At 42.3% G+C, this 21,495-nt stretch overlaps 1 protein-coding gene across 3 annotated transcripts in view; it reads right to left on the bottom strand.

The window, feature by feature from the left end:
- Positions 1-11,135: 11,135 nt before the first annotated feature.
- The window catches only part of SLC22A1 (solute carrier family 22 member 1), a 44,031-nt gene continuing 33,671 nt past the window's right edge, over positions 11,136-21,495 (bottom strand). Inside the window, exons 9-11 of one of the 3 annotated variants that reach the window (XM_058289640.2) lie at positions 18,814-18,926; positions 13,913-14,012; positions 11,136-11,510 (exon numbers count right to left, since the gene is read on the bottom strand). In XM_058289640.2, coding sequence (XP_058145623.1) covers positions 11,444-11,510; positions 13,913-14,012; positions 18,814-18,926 — 280 coding nt within the window. In that variant the 3' untranslated portion in view covers positions 11,136-11,443. The remainder of the gene's footprint in view (positions 11,511-13,912; positions 14,013-18,813; positions 18,927-21,495) is intronic. The other 2 variants (XM_058289642.2, XM_058289641.2) reach the window with 2 other exon arrangements.

Below are 21,495 nucleotides of genomic sequence, written 5' to 3'. Positions count from 1 at the left end.
TTGAATCTTTAATTGTTCTTGGCCTTAGGCCTGGCCACAACCCTCCTTGGACTCCTTATTCTTTTTAGCAAGTCATAGTATGAGAGTCTCAAAGCTGGGTGCCTGGATTGTCCCACCGGCTCCGGGAGCAGGTTGAGCCATGGCCAAGGCAGCCTCAGCCACTTGGAAAGGGAGACAGGGTTGCCTTTCAAAGTCATGAGCACAGGCCGATGTCTCCAAATAGACTAATTTTACTAAATCCTTTTGTATCATTTTCTCATGTAAAAACAAAGGTTTCTTGCATTCTAAGAAAATGAGAGCCACTGAGTGTACACTTCGAATGGATTATGCAAACATGGGGCTGTGTAGCACAGGGAACCCAGTGGTAGGAGATGGACTGTGGCTAAAAGGACAAACATGAGAACGTTCTCTCATGAACTATAACAAGTGAATAATACTAACACGGGGTGTTAATGACTGGGTAGGTTGGGGGGGAAAATATACCAAATGTAAGATATAGACTACAGTTAGTAGTTGTTTGGGTTTTTTTTTAGGAGACACCAGGGATTGAGCTCAGGACCTTGTACATGGGAAGCAGACGCTCAACCGCTTAAGCTACATCTCCTTTCCTAGTAGTAGTATTTTGATGCTGCTCTTTCATAGTTTGTAACAAATGTTTCACAACAATACAAGGTGTTGGGTGGTGGAGTGATGTATGGGACCCTGTATGATGATACACACATTTGTTTTGTAAGTTCACAACTTTTACTACACACTTATTATTTATGTATGTTCATCTATGAATGATATACTTCAATAAAATTTTATTTTAAAAGATGTTTCTTGATCTGAACTACCAACTTCTCTTATATGCATTTCTCTTATATAAAAGATCTCTTTTATCAACTTTAATATGCTATGCTTGATTTTTGTCCCAAATTATGTATTTACATTATACTATCCAAAGCCCTAAAAACTATAATTTTTCCTCTCATTAAACAAAATGGATATCATCCAAAAATTTTTAAAATACCTAAGACACTGGCCAAGAATAATTAAAAGATACAGAGTTGCCCCTCTGTCTAGATATTGGCTGTACAGTGATGGAACAGCTATTTTAAAGATAAAATAGCTTTCCATCAAAATCTTGCTTAAATTGTATATGTTTAATACATAGAGATAAGAAAATGAGATGCTCCAGGGAAGGAAACATAATTCCTCCAGTATTATCATCCCTAAATGTAAATATGAGAAGGGAAAAATAAATATCCTACCCTCACTCCCTTCCCCTAAAAAAAGGCAGAGAGCCAGTAACACTTTGCAGATTCCATATGGCAGAACAAAGCCTTCTACTGCTGCTTGGTATCTAGGAGTCTCTAAATAATTTGCTGAACAGGACTGGATTGCTTCCAAATTGCCCTGCATATTTTCTACTAGATTTTTCATCAAAATAAACCAGGGATAATGGAGTTTTGCTAAGTAGCAATTAAATGATAATTGCTGGCTTAGAGCCCATCAAACCATTTTTTTTCTCAATTATTTCTCAAATCCTACGCCTTCATTCTGAAGTCCTCTTCCTTCCTCCCATCCCATGTTTTGTCCTGCCACCCTATTCTCTGCTTATCCCAGGTTGCTTATCCATGCTTCCATCTCCACTTGATGCTGGTGATACCCCAACATGAATTCACACCCCAAAGCCTCATCAAGCATCCACTGAATGTCTTCATTCAGATGTCTTTTGAATAGCTAAAACACAACAAGCCCTGAACAAAATGTGTTATTTCTTCCTCCTCAGTTTTGCCAACTGGCACTGCTAAACTCTTATTTTTCTCCACAAGACTTATCACTTCCTAAATGATAAATCATTTACTTCTTTTGCTTTTGCCTGCCCCCTCCATTCACACACACACATAAGAAGGTAATTTCTCTGACGGCAAAGATTTTTAGGTTTGGCTTTGTTGTTTTTAAATCACTCTGCATCTTAGAGAGGTCCTGGTACATAGTAGGTACTCAATGAGAACTTTCTGGCACATAGTAGGTGCTCAATGAGAACTTTCTATGTCAAAGCATGAATGGTGAGAGGGGAGGAGGGTTTAAGGAGAGAGGGAAAATTTGGAATAGCTACATTAAAGAGGTAAGGTGCATAATCACAAGCATAAAAAATGTTCTCCTCTTCCTTTCCTGAGCCAGAAGGGGGCCCATATCGATGACCACAGAAAAAACAATCGTTTCAATAGCTGTGGAGAGTGTCCTGTAAATAGGTGGTTAAAGAAGACCACTTTTTACGATGACCAAATTGGGAGGAAACTTACAAATACTTTCAAGCCACTTGGCTAAAATAAAATAAACCGCAAAAGCCTTGCTGTACCGCAGGAACGACTGATGTTTAAAAAGCTCTTTTTAAATGAAGAACATTCTAGATGTTATTAATAATATTAATGACTAGGACGACAGCAGAGCCGATTAAAACATTCCCCCAACAGTTAAAGAGAGTTCTAGACCTTCAAGTTGATCAATACATTTGCAGGTATTGGTTTTATGAGCATCCAGCCTTGAGGGTCGGGGTGGAAATGATGGCACGTAGAGCAGAAGTCGTGCATATCGAAACCAAGGCTGAGCTGACTGACACTCCAGGTCAGGAAGGAGGGAGAAAATTTTATTCACAATCAGAAGGTCCCTGGGGGCATAGATGAAAACTGAAAGGGTTTCTTTAAAAGGGTTGCTGAACGACACAGCGTGGTCCTCTCAAGAGTTCGGACTCTCCCTCCAGACTAAAACTAGAATCAGATGTTAAGAGGACGGAACATTGGACCACACATTAGCAGCTCTGCTTCTAAGCTGGTTTTTTTATTACCCTCATGGGCCGACAAAAGTCCATCTGAAGGCACGCAGCCAGGCTTTGTGTAACTGGACCAGGGGAACTGCTGGGCCATTAGGCTATGCTGAGCAGTTTTTGTTCTTGGGCCGTGGGGAGGAAGCACTGAGAAGGGTGTCCAGTTGGGATGAGAGGTCGTGTCTTGAGCTGCGCAGCTTACGGTCGACAGCCCATCTCTGAGATCTCCGCTTCCCTCTTGGCTAGGTAAGGAGGTAGGCGGGGTGTGCAGAGCCACCCGGCTCCTAAGAAGTGCGCCTGGTCACGTGGGTGACGTAGCCTGCTCCTTTTCTGGCTTCCTTCCCTTCTTCCAGGTATTCCTTTTATCCCTCATGTTTAATCTAGAAAGTGGCTTTGAGCTTGACAGAAATCCGGGTGGCAGAATAGCCATCACTTTGTTTCCTTGTCCCCTTCCCAATCATGCCTTCATGCTCTGAAAGTCCCAGAAAGGAGCCTCTGCTAAACCAAAGGCCATCTCATCCCAGAGATAAAGCACGCCACTCCCAAGGAGAGAGCAGCCCCTGAGGACATTTGCGTTCTACCCTCCAGTGCACACTCCTCAAGGGGCACAAGTAAGAACATAATTTTTTTTCTAAACCCTTGTCCTTAAGGGATAAGTAATTCTAATTGGGGGAGAGGGTTGTTTAATAAGACAGGGTAAAATAAGTGTAAGAAATATACCTGCTGGGAGATTTTTAATGCAGCCCTGCATGTTTGGAATCGTTTTAAATGGAATGCAAAATGCAATATACGTAGAAATGGAACAAAATGAACAAGGGAAAGGAGAGCAACAGGATTTGGTTCAGCAAGAAGAAAATATGTTTTGCACCCAAAATACGCAGAGACACAGAGAGAGCCTAGAGTTTTGACATCCTGACAAACACGAGAGAGAGGAAGGCGCTAAGGCGGCGTCTGGGCGGACCGTGTGCGGACAATGATAAAGTGGAGGTGAGTTCTGGGTCCCACAGACTCTGCAGTGGCTGCGACCACGTAAATAAACGAGGTGTACAGGGAGCCCGGCCTGGGCCAGGGGTCACCAGCCCCCTGGTGAGAGGCTGCCGGGGCCATTACAAGGTATGAGGCCGCTGCCCCACCGGCTCTCCCTAGCTACCCCGAGGAGAGACTGGCCACTCAGAGGCAGGAGGGCCAGCTACCCCACATTCTAGGAACAGAGAACAGTTCAATAAAGTGTGCTACTCCATGCATCACAATGAAGTTGTTTAAAGGAATCAGACCCATGGTGCTGAAAGATGTGAGCTCAAAGAAGCAAGCTGCAGATCGATACACGGGGAGGTGTATTAGTCAGGGTTCTAGAGAGAAACAGAATCAACAAGGGACATCTGTCGGTAATAAGAGATTTATCAGAGTCTCTCATGCAGCCGTGGGGAAGCACAAGTCTAGGTTCCTCAGGCAGGGTGCAACCAGGGGCTCCAGTGAAAGTCCAGTGAAGGTTCTTGATGAGTTCTGGGAGATGTCGGCTGTCCAAAAATAAGCTGGGAAATTCTCTCTAAATGCTGGAATCAATTCCCCTTTCAAGGGATTCAGCTGATTGGGTTAAGCATCACCCTTGCTTATGGCAATCTCCCTGACTGATGTGATTATAACCAGCTATCTATGATTTACCCCTGCAGTAAAATCAATGGTGACTAAAGTCCATAAATGCCCTTGTATTACAGTTAGCCCAGTGCTTGCTTGACCAAACAACTGGGCACAGTTACCTGGCCAAGTTGACACAATAGCCTAACCATCACAGGAAGGATTCCAATTTTTAAAATATCACATGCACCTGAATTCTCAGGCCACACCATTGAAGCGTGCAAGAAGCATGATCTTATTCTTCTGAGACTTGCTTTTTATCTCAAGCCCTCCGCTCCAGGTGGCAGGGGATAACTTAATCTTACCAACTCAGGGTAAGCTCCTCGGTCAACTCATGGCTTTCTTGGTGAATTGAGGTAAGCCTGGTGATTCAGAAGTGCCCTGCTGCTGGTATCCCTGCAGGGTGACCCCAGAGGCACACGTGGTGCGGTAGCTTCTGAGGGCGGCACCTCCCCTTGGCCAGTCTGTTTTCACACTGACCTTCCCCAAAGTGCCTTTACCCCATGTGGTCCCTGGCTGTACACTCAGTGGCTGATGGTGTCCCCTCATCCACTCTAGTGTCACATCCTGCTATGTTCACCCACGTGGGAAACCTTTGATGCTTCACATTAAAGCTCACGTCCACCTACTCAGGAGCTCCACTCCGGCATTTACACGCAACCCTCCCCTGCCCCAGAAGCATGGAGCGCCTTCTATGGGTGTCACGGTCACCTAGGGCCCCTCTACTCAACGTTCCTCAGATCTGGTTTGGAGAGCCAGTCATCCCGCCAACCAGAGCAGAGACTGCTAGCTCCCCCACTACCTGTTCTCAACCACATCCTCCATAACGGAACACCCAAATTCATTCAAGACTCACAGCTACTCCATGTGCTGTTCTTTCTTGGCCCTAGATGTGGCAGCCAATGAGACACTACAGAAGAGCCTTGTGCAATGCCCTTATTGGTGGAGGCTATGCTCTTCATTGTTCCTCCTTATTTCCTGCAGTGTGGATGCATGTGATGGCTGGTGCTCCAGCAGCCGTATTGGACCTTGGAATGGAAAGAGAGAAATGAGAGAGCAGGAGCCTACAGCCTGTCTCCGTGACACACCATGCTAGTTCTGAGCTGACCTCACTTGGACTTGTTGAATACAGTAAAGAAATGAACTTTTATTTTGTTCAAATCCCTGATAATTTGGAGATTTCAGTTAGTCACAAGCATATTCACCCCCTCTTGTGTCCCATTTGGAGCTAATGCAGGATAGGAGAAATAGGTGAGGGCCCAGGGTCCTTTGTCAAAACCAGAATCTAACTCTTTAGCTAAATCAGAGAAAAACTCTGATTCTTCCTCTGTCTTCCCAAACAAGAGCAAGTTTGTCTTCTCTTTTGAAAAGGGGGAAAATGCCCTTTCCTTTTGTCTGAAAGTTGCCCACAATCTAAATGCCAAGAACGTGTATCCTTTGGTTCCTCGGTTCTACTATGAGAACTCAGCTTGGGACAATGATTGCTGCACGCCTAGTGGCCAAAATCAGGGTTAGTGCTTCAAAACGGTCTCCTATCAAGTATATATATTTAGCTACATCTGTATAAAGGGAGGATGGAAATTTACTGTGATGGTGAATTATACATGTCAACTAGGCTAATTTAAAGTGTTTAGCTGTTTGGCCCAACACTAGCCTATTTGTCACAGTAGAGCATTTCATAGATGGGATTGGCATCAATAATCAGCTGACCTTCAGGAAACAAGGTTACCCCCCGTAATGTGGGTGAGCCTCTTCCAATCAGTTGGAGGTCTCAAAGCAAGAACTGAGGGCCCTGGGGATTGGAAGGAATTCTGCCTCAAGACTACACCCTCCACTCCTTCCTGAGTTTCCATCCTAAGGAATTTGAACTCAGGAATTCAACATCACTCCCACTGAAATTTCCAGCCTCTGGCCTGCCCTGCCAGCTTAGACTTGGCAGTCCCCAATTGCATGATCCAATTCTTTATAATAAATCTCTTTATATATATATATATATATATATATATATACATACATACATTATATAGATACAGATATAGATATAAATCCTGCTGGTCCTGTTTCTCTGGAGAATCCTAAATGATACACATTATGGAACCAAGAGTGGTTCTAAAGGAGCAGAATCATAAAAGATGATTTTCTGAAGTGGTTTGGAGTTTGGGAATTGATTCTTTAATATGAATAGATTTAAAGGCCCTGATAATTCTATTTTCAATGATAAACAGGGTACTGATAGTCCATAGTGTGATATGACAATAAAGATATGTGACGTATCACCAATGGATACTCTAATAAAATACCTATAATAGGCAAGGTTCCGTGTGACTGCATTTTTGGTACTATAGAACATTTTTGTCAAGCTAACAATTATAATGAGATTGGCTGTTTGTTCCTAAATGTGCTGGAGGAAGTAATGAAAGAAAAGGATGAACTCAGGCTGCATATTCCCAGTTTGAATATCACATAAATGCCATGGAAATTTCTGTGAACCTTGAAAGAAATTCATATCTCCTATAGCCACAGACTTGACATTTCTGAAAAACAAACCCAGAGTCTCATCATGCAAGTAGCTGAATTACAACACAAATTGAATTCCCAGCTTTGCAGTGTTTCTGCTTTTAAAGTGAGGGCATTGTAGGGAAAGAATGGGATCCTGGATCTTGGAATGAGGACGTAAGGTCAGATCATGATAAAGCTGGGGGCATTGATTACCCAAATTCTGCTCAGTCTTCTTTGCCAGGAGAAGCAGTCGTCCCACCCCTGTCTGATGTGGGTAACCCTGCTTTGTAAGATAAGCTATAATGCCTCCCCTAAGGAAGCAGCTCTTCCACGTCCATCTGAGGAGACTAACCCTTCTTTGTTGGACAAATCTTTAATAAAATCCCCAGAGGTAGCTGACTTGAAAGATACAGCTCATTTTCCTCAGGATCCATCCCTGCTACCCTTGGTTGCTTCCAGACCTGTAACAGGCTCAGAAAGGGGCACCACAAAGTGTGACAATGAAGAGGGGTGCTATACTCCAAAAGAACTGCAGGATTTTTCAAATTTATGTGGCCAGAAATCTGAGGAATATGTATTGGAATGTACATTTAGGGTGTATAATGTTGGAATAATGGTGGAAGGAACGTAAAGTTGACTCAGGCTGAATTTGTTGACATGGACCCACTAAGCAGAGATTCTGGTTCCAGTGGTGTAGCTTGAAGTGTTAGAAAGGGTTCCAAAAGTTTGTTTGGTTGGCTGAAGCGTGGACCAAAAAGTGACCTACACTAAATTAAGTGGAAATGGCAGAATTGCCTTGGTCCAATGTAGATGAGAAGATCCAAAGTCTTAGAGAGATTGGAATGTTGGAGTAGATTTATCATGTAAGACCTGCTCACCTACTCTGGGAGTACCCACAGGACACACCTTTCCCCATGACTGTGGGGAAAAAAAAGTCTGTGAGGAGAGCCGAGCATCTCTGAAGAGCTCTGTGGTATGTTCGATAGATGCACACCACGGTGGCAGGGGCCAAGTGACAGAACAAGATCGCCAAAAATCAAGGTGAACATGGCTCCACCACAATGTACAATGGAGTCAAAGCAGTAACAGAATAGTCTGGCTCACAGAGACCTACAGCCTTGGCAGTTGATCTCGGAGTGCCTAGAGGTAAAATAGATGGGCAGTCTACTAAATTCTCACTTGATCTGTATAAGCAAAAGAGTTCCAGGTCAAGTGAACAGAAGTCTAACTAGAATCACAAAGAGTCACAATCCCCCAGTCAATTCCCAGACTTGAACCATGTTACAAATTGTATGAATCAAGGTTCTACAGAGAAACAAGACTTAAAGGATATATATAAAGAATATTAAGACATTTATTCCAGGAATTGACTTACTCAACCAAGTGGATTGACAAGACCGAATTCTGAAACATGGTTCTGAAACCTAGGACATCCAAACTCTATAGGGAAGGCCACAAGCTGGAAACACGGATGAAGGTGAAATTGTATTCCCCCAGGAGAATCTGGCTGGCAGAGGAAGGAGGCAAAAATTCTTCTTTCTGACTGCTGGACTCCTCATTTCTTATTAAGACCTCAAACTGGTTGAATGAGGAGATATCCCTTATTGCTGGAAGCAATCTCCCTTGTTGATTGTAGATGCAACAAACTGACTGTAGATGCTAATCCAGCTATGAAAGACCCATACAGAAACAATTAGGTCAGCACTTGCTTGACCAAAGAACCAGACACTATAATCTAGCCAAACTGATACATGAAATTAACCATCACACAGATCCGGAGCCCCTTGAATCCAGGACCCCTTTTGCCACACTGCCGAAAATTTATAATATTAACCTTTCTCCCAGCCTTCCCCAAAGGAACCTACAGCTGTTTATCAGGGTGACCATGCATTGGGGAAAAGAGAATAATCAGACTTGGGGGAGATTACTGACACTGGCTCTGAACTGATATTAATTCTAACATGTTGCACTATCCCTTCTGAAGTGAAGGATAAGCTGTTGCTCTGGCCTCTCCTGCAACAATAAAAAGGCACATTGCCTAGTTGGCCTCCCTGAATTTTGAAGGCAATATATTCCTCATTTGGCTGTGCTACTCCAGCCTATTTACCAAGTGACCCAAAAAGCTGTTGTTTTGAATGGGTACCAGAACAAAAGGAGGCTCTGCAACAGGTCCAGGCTGCTGTGCCACTTGGACCATAAGATCCAGCAGATCCAATGGTGCTGGAAGTGTCAGTGGCAAATAGAGGAGCCATCTTGCCTCTTTGGCAGGCCCCCACGGGAGAATCACGGCACAGACCCTCAGGATCTGAAGCAAATCCCCATCATCCCTTGTATATAACTACTCTTTTTTTTTTTTTTGAGAAACAGCTTTTGGTCTACTACTGGGACTTTGTCAGGGCTGAACACTTACTCTTGGGCCTCCAAGGATTTCTCTCTGTCCTTTCGCTCAACCAACAGGCCTGGAGTAAGGAAAAAAAGAATAATCAGAAGTGCAGGGAACAAGAAACTGATCCCTAAGAGACTATCACCTCTTAGAGAAGATTCCCTCCACTCTTTGTCCTTCCTGTTTAAGCTTCAAGCTTCTAGTTTCTCACATCATTTGGCCCAGAAGATGTAAACGCAGGGCATGGTTCTGTGCCCATCTGTACAGGTCATTTAACATCTCTGAACTTCCTCAACTTTAAAAAGGAGATAATAATATCTACTTCAGAATGTTGTTATGAGGACCAAATGAGCTGATATTTGTGAGTGAGGCACATAAACTACCTTTTAAGGTATCTTTTTAATTAAGACTAATGACTTAGTTTCCCAGCGGCTAAAGCAAATACCATTCAATGGTTTGGCTTAAACAATGGGGATTTATTGGCTCATGGCTTAGAGACTGGGAGAAGCTGAAAACCGAGGTGTCAGCACCCAATGCTTCTGCCTGAAGACTGTGGCGCTCCAGGCTGGCTGCTGGTGAGCCTTGGGTCCTTGGCTCTTCTATCACACGGCAGCGTCTTCTCCTGTCTCTACCTGTTTCCATCCCCTTCTACTCTTCATGGTGGCTTTCTCGCTGTGGACTTCTCTGTAAGTAATGGGATTAAGACCCATCTTGATTCAGCTGGCCACACCTGAACTAAAAATAGCATCTTCAAAAAGTTCTATTCAGAATGGGTTCTCACCCACAGGCTTGGATTAAGAGCACGTTTTTCCACGGTACCAGGGTACAAAATTCAACCTACCATGTCTAAGAAGTCTTCAATTTGCATGTTTTTATTGACTTCTCAAAACCTCAGACATTCAACTGTCATCTGCCCGGAGGAGGCAGAGGTGGGATGGAATTAGAACAAGCCAGGTGTCCACCAACTGACGAATGAATAAACTGCGGTATTACACACAATGGAATATTATCTAGCTGTAAGAAGAAATGAAGTGACGCATATGACAACGTGGATGAACCTGGAAGACATTATGTTAAGTGAAGCAAGTCACACATAAAGGAATAAATATTGTATGACTTTGCTATTATGAACTAAATATAATGAGCAAACTCAAGGAGTTAATAGCTAGAATACAAGTCACCAGAGAAAAGAATGTGGTCAGAGAATGGAAAGCTGAAGTTTCATCTGTGCAGAATAGGTAAAAAGCTGTTCGGAAATGTATGGAAATGAAAAGAAATGGTGAAAGCACATCCCAGGATTTGTAATTAGTAGCACTAACACATGGGTATGATCATGATTAGTTTTTTTGTATTGTTCTGTGTTTTTTTTTTGGAGTAATGAAAATGCTCTAATATTGATTGAAGTGACGATTATACCAAATGCCATTGATTGTACACTGTAGATAAATTGTATGATTTATGAACAAAAAAAAATAATTGGATGGGTTGGGGGAAAAAATACACCAAATGAAAGATACAGACTACAGTTAGTAGTAATACTTTGACAACGCTCTTTCATAATTTGTTATGAATGTTTCACAACGATGCAAGGTGTTGGTTGGTGGTGATATATGGGAGCCCTGTATGATGTTATGCATGTTTGTTTTGTAGGTTCACAACTTTTACTATAAACTTATTTTTATGTACGTTGATGTATGAATGATATACTTCAAGAAATTGTTTTTAAAATGAAAAAAAAACAAGCGCTGCATGTTGAAATGTTTTTTGCTGACATAGATATACAAAAACAAAGATATTTTCTTTCCATTAGTGAAGAAAACAGTATTTATTCTAGAAAGCCAATTACAGAGGCCTCTTTACTAAGCAATCTTACATTCTACTGGGTCTTCAAAATGCTTCAAGTACTTGGCAATCACTCTTACTAGAAAGGATCAATAAAGTCAGGGCCCTGGGGGCCTTAGAAGGAAGCAAACAAAGTAAAACAAAGCTCACTTAAACCAGCCTTTAGGGCTGAGCAGGTACGAGAAAGTGTGGGAGGTAAGGGCTTGTAAGAATTCTTCAGATGGTAAAAGCCATATTCATGTCTCTGCCAGTCTCCAGCGAAGCATTTCTTTTTAGGTACCAGTGGCTTCTGATGGTTGGATCTGAAGATAAATCACGTTTTCTTGGGGCTTTGCTTTCCTATAGCAACCAAAAATAAAAAATTAATTAAAATCAATCAATAAACAGTCTGTGTCTTGGTTAAGGAAAGCTCGGCAAAGTCGTTTGAGGCAATAAGTTTTCAGGAAAGAGAAAGAGCCAGGACAGCAAGTGACAAAGTAGAAAAGGAGCCAGCAAACGGTGGGCCAAAACTTACTTACATGTTTTTGCACTGCCCGTGAGCGAAGAATTGTTTTCACATTTGTAAGTGGTTAAAAAAAATGAAAATAAAAATATTTTGTGACACTTGAAAATCAGATGAAATTCAAATGTCAGCCCCCGTGCATAGTTTTTTTTTTAATCTTTCCTTCTTTTTTTTCTTGGAGGTACCAGGCAAGGATTGGACCAGGACCTCATATGTGAGAAGCCAGTGCTCAACCATTGAGCTACATCAGCTCCCATCCATGCATAAATTTTTATTAGAACTCAGCTTTACTCTTTTGTTTTCAAATGGTCTATAGCTGCTTTTGTGCTATAATGGCAGAGTTGAGTAGGGACAACAAAGACTGTCTGGAAATGAATGGTTATTATAAAATGTGAAGGGCATTGTCAAGAGCAGAGGATGTACAAGACTTATCAGATGTAGAAACAGGGTGGGAGCTCAGAGCAGGTGCACCAGCTCTGGTGGCAGGGCGGGGATGTTTATGAAGATGGAATGAAGTACTTGAACAAAAACATCTGGAAAGGAGACCGACTGCCTGTTAAATTACAATGAATATTTGGAAGCACAGATGTAACTCAGTGGTTGAGCATCTCCTTCCCATATAAGAGGTCTGGGATTCAAGCTCCAGTACCTCCTTAAAAATAAGATTACAATGAATTTTTAAACCTGGTTAAAACATTAGTTGTCTGTTGCTACCACTTGGTACCAAAGAGAAGCAAATTGCCAGTCACAAGAAAATGCATATACTGTTAAAATAGGGTATTCATACCTTATCACTGCTGAAAAATCCAGAATTTCTCAAAGGGAGGCTTACAGAGCACCTTTCCAAAGCATCATCTGATTTGCTTATTGGAAGTGCAGATTTTTGGGTGCCACCTTGCTTTAGTAAGTCAGAAAACAAATATTTTTTTTTAAACCTAGAAGGTCCAGGAATCTGCATTTTAACAAGTTCTCTGTGATTTGTATGCATACTACAATTTGAGAATTCCAAAGGAAACCACATAATATGCAAGAAGAAGGAGAAAATCTAATATTATTATAACACCTACTACGTGTCACACAGTGGATGAGGTCTCATCATCTACTGTATCTCACTGAATTTTCACAGCAACTCTCTAAATTGTCTTACCATGGCTTTTTTTCAGGCAAAGAAATTACGGATCCATAGGGTTAAAAACATTCCCAAATCAGGTGGCCAAGTAGGTAGCCCAGTCAGGATTTGAACCAGGATTTATAACTCCAATAGCTGATTTCTCTCCACTTCACAAAGACACATGGGGGAAGCGGACTTGGCCCAGTGGCATCCGTCTACCACATGGGAGGTCCACGGTTCAAACCCCGGGCCTCCTTGACCCGTGTGGAGCTGGCCCACGCTCAGTGCTGATGTGCACAGGGAGTGCCGTGCCACACAGGGGTGTCCCCGCATAAGGGAGCCCCACGTGCAATGAGTTGGCCCATAAGGAGAGCCGCCCAGAGCAAAAGAAAGTGCAGCCTGCCCAGGAATGGTGCCACACACACGGAGAGCTGACACAAGATGACACAACAAGATGATGCAACAAAAAGAAACACAGATTCCCGGTGCTGCTGACAACAACAGAAGTGGACAAAGAAGATGCAGCAAATAGACACAGAGAACAGACAATGGGGGTGGGCGGGGAGAGGGGAGAGAAATAAATAAATAAATCTTTTAAACAAAGACACATGAATCCACAGAACTGGAGCTAAAAAAGGCCTCCCTTTCCTTTTTTTTTCATTGTTTTAAGACTAGAATCTGAGACTCCACTAAAGCACTTGTCTTGGTCACAAAGATGAAAAGTTAAATCACCTTACTTTGTGAAGAAAGTCACTGAAGACTCTGAACCCACAATTACTAAGGGGGCCGAATATTGATCTTAAGTTATTTAAGTCTCTGAGGATGAGCTAGGGGTCTTGGTGGCCCCACGATCAACATCACAGACAAATCATTTTCAGCTCCAGCAGATTAGAACAGATCCTTGCCAACTAAAAATGTATACTCAGGCTGATCAGTCCATTGCACTTGGGGTTTGTTCCCCTATTTAGCAGCTCTGGTAGGAATACACAGAAATACAAATTTACATAAACCTCTCCTCCACCTTGACTGTGGAGGGAATGGAGAGCATTAAGCAATGTCTCCGCCCTATGGAGGACAGGTGGGACGCAGGCTCCCCGGCCTCGCCTCCGGGGCACAAAAGGGCCTCACCTCCGCAGCTTCTCGGCGTCTTCAATGGTCTCTGGCAGAGCAACCCCCTTGGTTTCCGGAAGCAGCAGCGTCATTCCACCACCAACCAGGGCAAACACCCCTTAAATGAAACAGATTTCCAATGGAGCCATGAGAGCGCAGCCATTTACAGAAAGAATTACAGCTAATGAAGGAGATGTCAAGATAAAGCAGACCAGAGAGACGCTATTTTTTTTTCAAGTTTCAGGACATTAAGAAAAGAAAATTAAAGCAATAGGACGACTGGGGAAATGCCAGAGTAAGAAAATGAAAAACTACCTTCATTCTACTTCCATTTAAGCATAAAGTTCTATAGTAACTGATGTTTAGAAATTAGGGCATTTGTTGATTGTGGCATGTCAACCTCAAGTTTGACTAGTTACAAATCCTATAAAGCGCTCCTCACAGTAGATCTGAATTACATTTACTCACAAAACTCAGTGCACCATTCTAAAAATTACTTATTAAAATCTTATCCTTAACTGAAAAGACAAGGCATGTCCAAATCTGTACAAGTTAGGCTCGATTCCAGAAAGATCACAGAAGTGCTTCCAAAAGTTCCCTTATACCCCACTCCTCTCACGCACATGGTTTTCCTCGTAATTAACATTTTGCATTAGTGTGGTATCCTTGTTAAAACTGATAAGATAATATTGTTATATCTATCTGTGAACATCCGTAGTTTACATTACATACTCTTGTGTTGTATAATCCTAGGGCATTTTTTAAAATTTTTTTATTCTGGTAATATTTATACAACCCAAAACTTCCCATTTTAATCACTTTCAAATACACAATTCAATGGCCTTAATTACATTCACAATTCTGCACCTCTACCACCACCACTCAATAGGACAACTATCATATGACCTCACTGATATGAAATAATTAGAATAAGCAAAATTGACAGAGTCAGAAGCAAAGAATTCAAGTGACCAAGGACGGGAGTGGGAGTATGGAATGGGGAGTTAAAGCTTAATTGGTAGAGTTTCTGTTTGGTGTGATGGAGAATTTCCTGTTTTTAACCCGTATTTGTTTTTGTTACAATAGAAGCCCTTGTACTTCCTCTCTGAATCCTTCATAATAATTATGATTAGTTTTGTGGGGTTTTTACTGCCTTTCTCACTAGACCATAGTTTCTTAAATGCTGGTAGTATGCCTAACCTCCCAATTTCACCTCTGAGTCCCAATGATAGTCAAGTGTTTGGCACATAGCAGCCATCCAATGACAGAATGAATGAATGATGACAGAATGCAAGTATCTTCTAAGGACACAACGCCATTTTCACCCCAATGGCAAATTTCTTTCATTTTATTACCACAAGTGGAATCATGGATTACCATTTTTTTAAGGAGGTCCCAGGGCTTGAACCCAACCCTAACCCTAACTCTAACCCTCACCCAGGACCTCATACGTGGGAAGCAAGCATTCAACCACTGAGCTGGATCTGCTCTCTAATGAGAGTTGGTTTTTTCACTTGTTTGTGTTGTATTTAGGAGGTACCAAGGATAGAACTGGCAACCTCATACATGGGAAGCAGGTGCTCCACCACTTGAGTTACATCCATTGCCTGGATTACCTTTTAATATCTCACATTCGGCCTTAATAATTTTGCCATCTTCTTCAACCCTTAGCAGTGGAAACTGTCCCTAGCATGACACCCAGAAGAACTGTGTTTAAAATAGTTGACCGCTCAGTCCTTTTGGTAAATTGGCTTTGCTTCACTTTCTCCCTGCCTTGCTGTAGTTCTTTCTCAGCCTCATTCACTAAGTATTTCTCCTCTTCCCCAATTCTCACCCTGGGGGTGGCAGGACTGCCCCTTACCCTTTTCTCTCCTTCACCCACTCTCTTCCTGGGTGATCTCACAGCTTTAATTCCGTAACTTCGTATATACCATTTGTATAAAGGACGATGGCCAAATTCATACTTCCATGACCATGTCCATGTAGCTTCCTTGTAGGCTTCTGAAGACAACTGCTGTCTATCTCACTGGCCCTGCAAGGAAAATTCCAGTCCCAGTCCTCCCCATCTCGGGAGAAGTCACCGTCCTTCCCCGAGAAGCTCAAGCCGAAAGCTTGGAAGTCATACAGATTGCTCTCTTTTCCTTGAACCCCACACTTCTTCTACCAACATATTCTGTCAACTCTTCCTTCAGCCCTGCCCCAGATTCAACCACTTGCCCTCCCCTTGCCCTGGTCCAGGCCCAGCTCTCCCCTGGATCATGTCGGTGGTCTCCTAATTGATTTCCCTGTATCCAGTCATGCCCTTTAAGAATCTGAACTCTTCTTATCTGCAAGAATGATTCATTTCTGGGAGCTCCAGGACTCAGTCCTTCCTCCAAAACAACTATTAAACAGACAGGAACTGTCTGAAACAAATATTTTGAAATTCCAGAGGTCAGAAGAACACTGTACAGCCTCTTCCTGATAAATTATGGTAAAGAACTGTAAGTTGCTCTCTCTGTGTGGTGGCCACCAGTGCCCTTACCCCACTCTTGCAGCAAGCTGCTGTGGGGTCCAGTCCCTGGCCAGCAGCTAGAGGCAGTAAGACATAGAAATCCTCTTTTGCAAGAACAGGGATGTGTAGGCCGTTAACTCTAATACATAAGCTTTTGCTTAGCAAAGTTGGTTCACTGAATCCTGGATCTGAGGGCAGCTATTGTTCAACCCTGTCCCAGACAGGGGAGGAGGTGGTAGAGATTTAAAGACATGGTGCTTATTCAGGGTTCCAGAAAAAGTTAGCTGAAGGGCTGCATTAGTTGGGCAGACCAGGAAAGCTCAGCTTTGGGAAGCCATCGGGGAAGGTTTTGGTGCCTTTCCTCACCCTCTACACAGGGCACTTTGGAATTGTACTGCACCCCTTTGTGGGTCTCTGGCCCTGTTTTGGCTGGGGAAGGCCAAATGGGGAAAGTCTTCCCAGTGGTGACTCTTCTCCCAGAAATACCATATTATTCACTGTGGTGATAAAATATTTATAGGGGCAAACAGTGAGACTGTTCTATAAAAAATAATAATGATTTCTATACCCTAATTAATACATTATAGTTTTTTTATTTCATCTTCGATATTTTGCTCCTACCGGTTTTTGATTAATATCTTCCATTTCAAATAGTTGCCACAATTCAAGACAACAGTGACAGATGGTGGTTGCCTTGCTGGAAGTGTTGTCTTCTACCTCCCTGCTTTAACCCTCTTCAATAGCACAAAGTATTATAAACAATGGCCAGCCACTCACAATTAGAACCCGTCGTTGACATTGGAGTTGGGCTCTTTGTATCCCTGAGAGCTGGGGAGAGGGAACAGGGTCAGAATTTTTAGGCATTTAGTTCATTCAGAAGTGAATGAACCTGAAGTCTACAAAGTTTTTGCAGGAATTATACAGTCAAGGACCACCAGTCTGACCAGAATGATGATAAATATTCAACCACTAAAGCAACAGAGGACTGCAAGGTTTCACAGACCCCAAAGAAACATCATCTCCCATGTCCACTATCTTGTGCACTGTCAGAGGGTAGGAATTAGAATGTGGAGATACACTGTGGGTCCTCTTTTCCCCACCACACAAGAGGAGCCTCACACAGAGACATGAAGAGACTTGTAGAATACCTCACAGTTTGTAGGAGGTCTGCCAGACTTTGAGCTCCAGGCATCTTATTGTCTTACCACACTCTGCTCATTAATATAGACCCATAATCCCTCCATAGATTTCTAGGATAGAATTTTATCACACCCACCAGAAAGGAGGATTGACTGTCTGATGGTGAGACTGAGGAAAGCATGGCAGACATGGGTCACTCATGGAAGCAAGGCTGCTATATGGAAGTATAGACAATGTGAGCCTCTCTTGCTACTTACTCTCTCTTTTACCCTTAAATCAGCTTGTGCCCAAGCACAGCAAGTCTTTGGACCTGGCCAGCTCTGATGGTTTGGAGCAATCTATCCCAGAAAAACACGTTTTTCTAATCCATTCCTACTGGTGTGAACCCACTGTAAGTAGGACCTGTGAATAAGGTTACTTCAGTTAAGGTGTGACCCACCTCCATCGGGATGGTCTTAACATTGGAATCTTTGAAAGGCAGAATGAAATTCAGACCCAGAGAGAGAAAGCCATGGGAAGCAAGAGCTGAAGGTCACCAGAACCCGGACAACAAGGGAGAGGCTGGGAGTCCAGGAGAGGCCGCCATGTGCATTGCCATGTGACAGAGAAGCCCAGGGCCAAGGATCACTGGCAGCCAGTCCCGGAACACCAGTCTTTGGGAAAAAAGCATTGCCTTGATGATGCCTTGATTTGGACTCTTTCTTAGCCTCAAAAATAAATACCCATTGTTTAAGCCAACCCATTGCATACCATTTGCCTGAGCAGCCCAGGAAACTAAAACACCAGCCATTCTGCTTCCAACTGAGTGGGTCTTGGAGGTCCCAAGATCTAGGGACTTAATCAGTAATAAGGCTCATACTATACTTTGATTCCAAGTTTGTTTGTTCTCAATTGTTAAGATCCAGAAGGGGAAGAGGGGTGATAATTTGACATCCTCAAGCCTCCAGGAAGTACATGTTAAATGTACAGAAGTTGGAAGTGAAATTCATAAGAAAGAAGGGGTCTGGGTCAAAAGGTCTCTCCAATCCTATCTTGTTGGATATGACTGGATTCAAGAGCCATAGGAAGTAAACCTCTAGCCCACCTTCTAGGAATGGCATCTTAGCTTTACCGGGAAGCACCACAAGACAGTAAGCCATGCAGCAATTAAAGACCACGCACCATCCTTGCTTTCTGTCAACATGCCGGGGGATATCAACAAACAATGAACGAATGCTCCTTCTGTGCCTGGCACCATGCCCACTGCCAAGCTGGAAAGAATCATAAAGATGTAGTCAAGTCTTACCAAACAAAACGAGGGGCAAGCCTTGCCAAACCTCCATCAGCCTGAAGACAATGAAGGGGGTGATGATCCCACCCACATCACAAAGGGAGCTGCAGACCATCATGCCAAGGTTCCTGGTAAAGTACAGAGAACAAAACAAGATGGCACTTCTGTCATTCAATTTTCCGAATGTTGACCTTGTCCTTGAGCAAACACACCACCATCACCTGTGGCTAGCTGGGGATGTCGTGGTGCCCAGTGCCCCACAGGCAAGCTACAGGGATTGGGAGGAAACGCAGGGACTAACTCATGTGGTAGTGAGAACAGCTATTGGGTTCAGAGGGGCAGTTGATAGAGACCACCCCATTGCCATGCAACTGGGGAAAGGAGCCTGCTTCTTTTGATTTTGCATTGAAATGTCTAGCTCTTAAGCATGTAATTCCTGAAGAATGGTTACCAGACTGACAAAGATGACAATAACATTCTCCCTGTTCTAAATTTCACCCCACTCCTGGCCTGCAGTCATGACAGGTCACCCGTGAACACAGCGCTCCCTCTGGGGAGGTGCATCTAGTAGGACTTGGGCTTACATCAACCTGAGGACCTTTTCATTTCTAGAGTAACTCATCTTAGACATGGCATAATATTTTTGTGTGCTCCTCTAATTACATGATTCTATATTATTTGGTTTTTAAACCTTTACTCATAAATGATAGTTGGTCTTATTTCCTTTGGTCTTTCTTGTTCTTTGGTACCAATATTATGCTAGCTTTCAGAAGAACATGTGGGAAATTTTCCTCCTTTTCCTATGCTCTATAACAGTTTGAGTATCATTGGAGTTATCTATTAATTAAATGTCTTGTAAAACTCCCCCGTGAAACTGTATTAGTTTTCTAGGGCAGCATAACAAATTGCCATGGTGGCTTAAAAAACAGAAATTCTGTCACAGTTCTAGAAGCCAGAGATCTGAAATCAAGGCACCTGTCGATAAGGCCATGTTCTCTCCAAAGGCTCTGCGGTGAGGGGGGTCTTTCCTTGCGTCTTCCTGCTTCTGCTGGCTGCAGGTGTTCCTTGGGTTGTGGTTTTTAATAATAGGGTGGTATAGGGGAATCCTCCAATCCCTGCCTCTGTCTTCACACCACCTTTGCCTCAGTGTATGTCTTCTTTTCCGTTTCTTCTAAGGACACTTCTCATTGGATTTAGAGCCCACCCAGGTAATGGGGGATCATTTCATCTCAAGATCTCTAACTTAATGACATACACAAGGACCCCTTTACAAATACAGTCACATTCACATGTTCCAGGAATTAGGACATAGACATATATTTTGGGGGACCACCATCCATGCCACTACAGAAACCATCTTGGATTTCCACTTCATCATCATTAAGGGCAGTTTCTTATCTTATTTAATGCTCTTCTGCCATCAATTCAACTTTGCCTGACTTTATTATGACACTTGCTATACTTTTGTTTGTACTTGCCTAATGTGCCTTTGCCCATTCTTTTCAACCTTTCTGAGAATAAGCTGTACCTCACATATGCAACGTAGAGCTGGGTTTTGTTTTGTAATCAAGTCTCTTTTCTTCAATAAAGTAACTGAGCTTCTGTATATTTATGTGTCAGAAATAATTCAGTCGTGAGGTTTCATGCCATGCTTTTTATTGCTTCTTGTGACTTTATTTTTCAATATGTGTTGGTTGTGTATTTTTTTTTCTGATAATTGGGAAGGTTTGCACTTTTATTCAAATGATCATCTTTATAACTTTATATAACATATTTAATACTCTATTTCTTTAGACAGTGTTGATTGATTCTCTACTCTGAGCAATTATAAAATTAGTATAATTCTTCCTCCTTAAATCATCCCTCCATGCTCTGATTTAAGTTAATTATATCATTGATTTTAGTGTTTACGTTTATCTATTAAAATATACTTGTAATAATGCTTAATTTATCAACTTTCAATGGTGTACTTTTTTTTCCAAACTGGAAAAAATATACTGAAGAAATCAGTGTTTTATACCACCTCCAACATTCTCTCTCTTCCCTTTCCAGTTCTTATTAGTTATAGCATTTCTTTATTGTCAGATTTATAACATTTAAATTCTTTACTGTAGCCATAACCATATTCATTTTAAAGTCAGATTCAGTGTTCATCACCAATAATTTTGACTCAATTATTCCATTCATAACTTTGTTTACTGAAATTTTTTCCTTCAACAGCTATGTTGGGAAAGGGTCATAGGAATCACATCTTTGAGATATTTTGAAAATATTGACTGCTTCTTTTATATAGCAATGTAAGTTTATTTGGATAAAATTAATTGGTTTACATTTTATTTCCTTGGGATCATTGTAAGCATTGCTTTGTCTTCATCCTATGATACTAAGCTGATTTTCTCCCCATGCAGTTAACGTAAACATTCAACCTGGCTGCCTGATGAGTCTTTTCTATCTTTATAGTATAGTAAAAACTAAAACATGCCTTTTTTTGTTTTTATTTATTTTTTAATATTACATTCAAAAAATATGAGGTCCCCATATACCTCCTCTCACCCCACTTCTCCCTCCATAACAACAACCTCCTCCATCATCATGAGACAGTCATTGCATTTGGTGAATACATCTCTGAGCACCACTGCACCTCATGGTCAATGGTTCACATCATAGCCCACACTCTCCCACAGTCCACCCAGTGGG

The sequence above is a fragment of the Dasypus novemcinctus genome, chromosome 28 (assembly GCF_030445035.2).
Source record: "Dasypus novemcinctus isolate mDasNov1 chromosome 28, mDasNov1.1.hap2, whole genome shotgun sequence".
NCBI lineage: Eukaryota > Metazoa > Chordata > Mammalia > Cingulata > Dasypodidae > Dasypus > Dasypus novemcinctus.
This window is presented reverse-complemented; position numbering and strand designations above follow the sequence as displayed.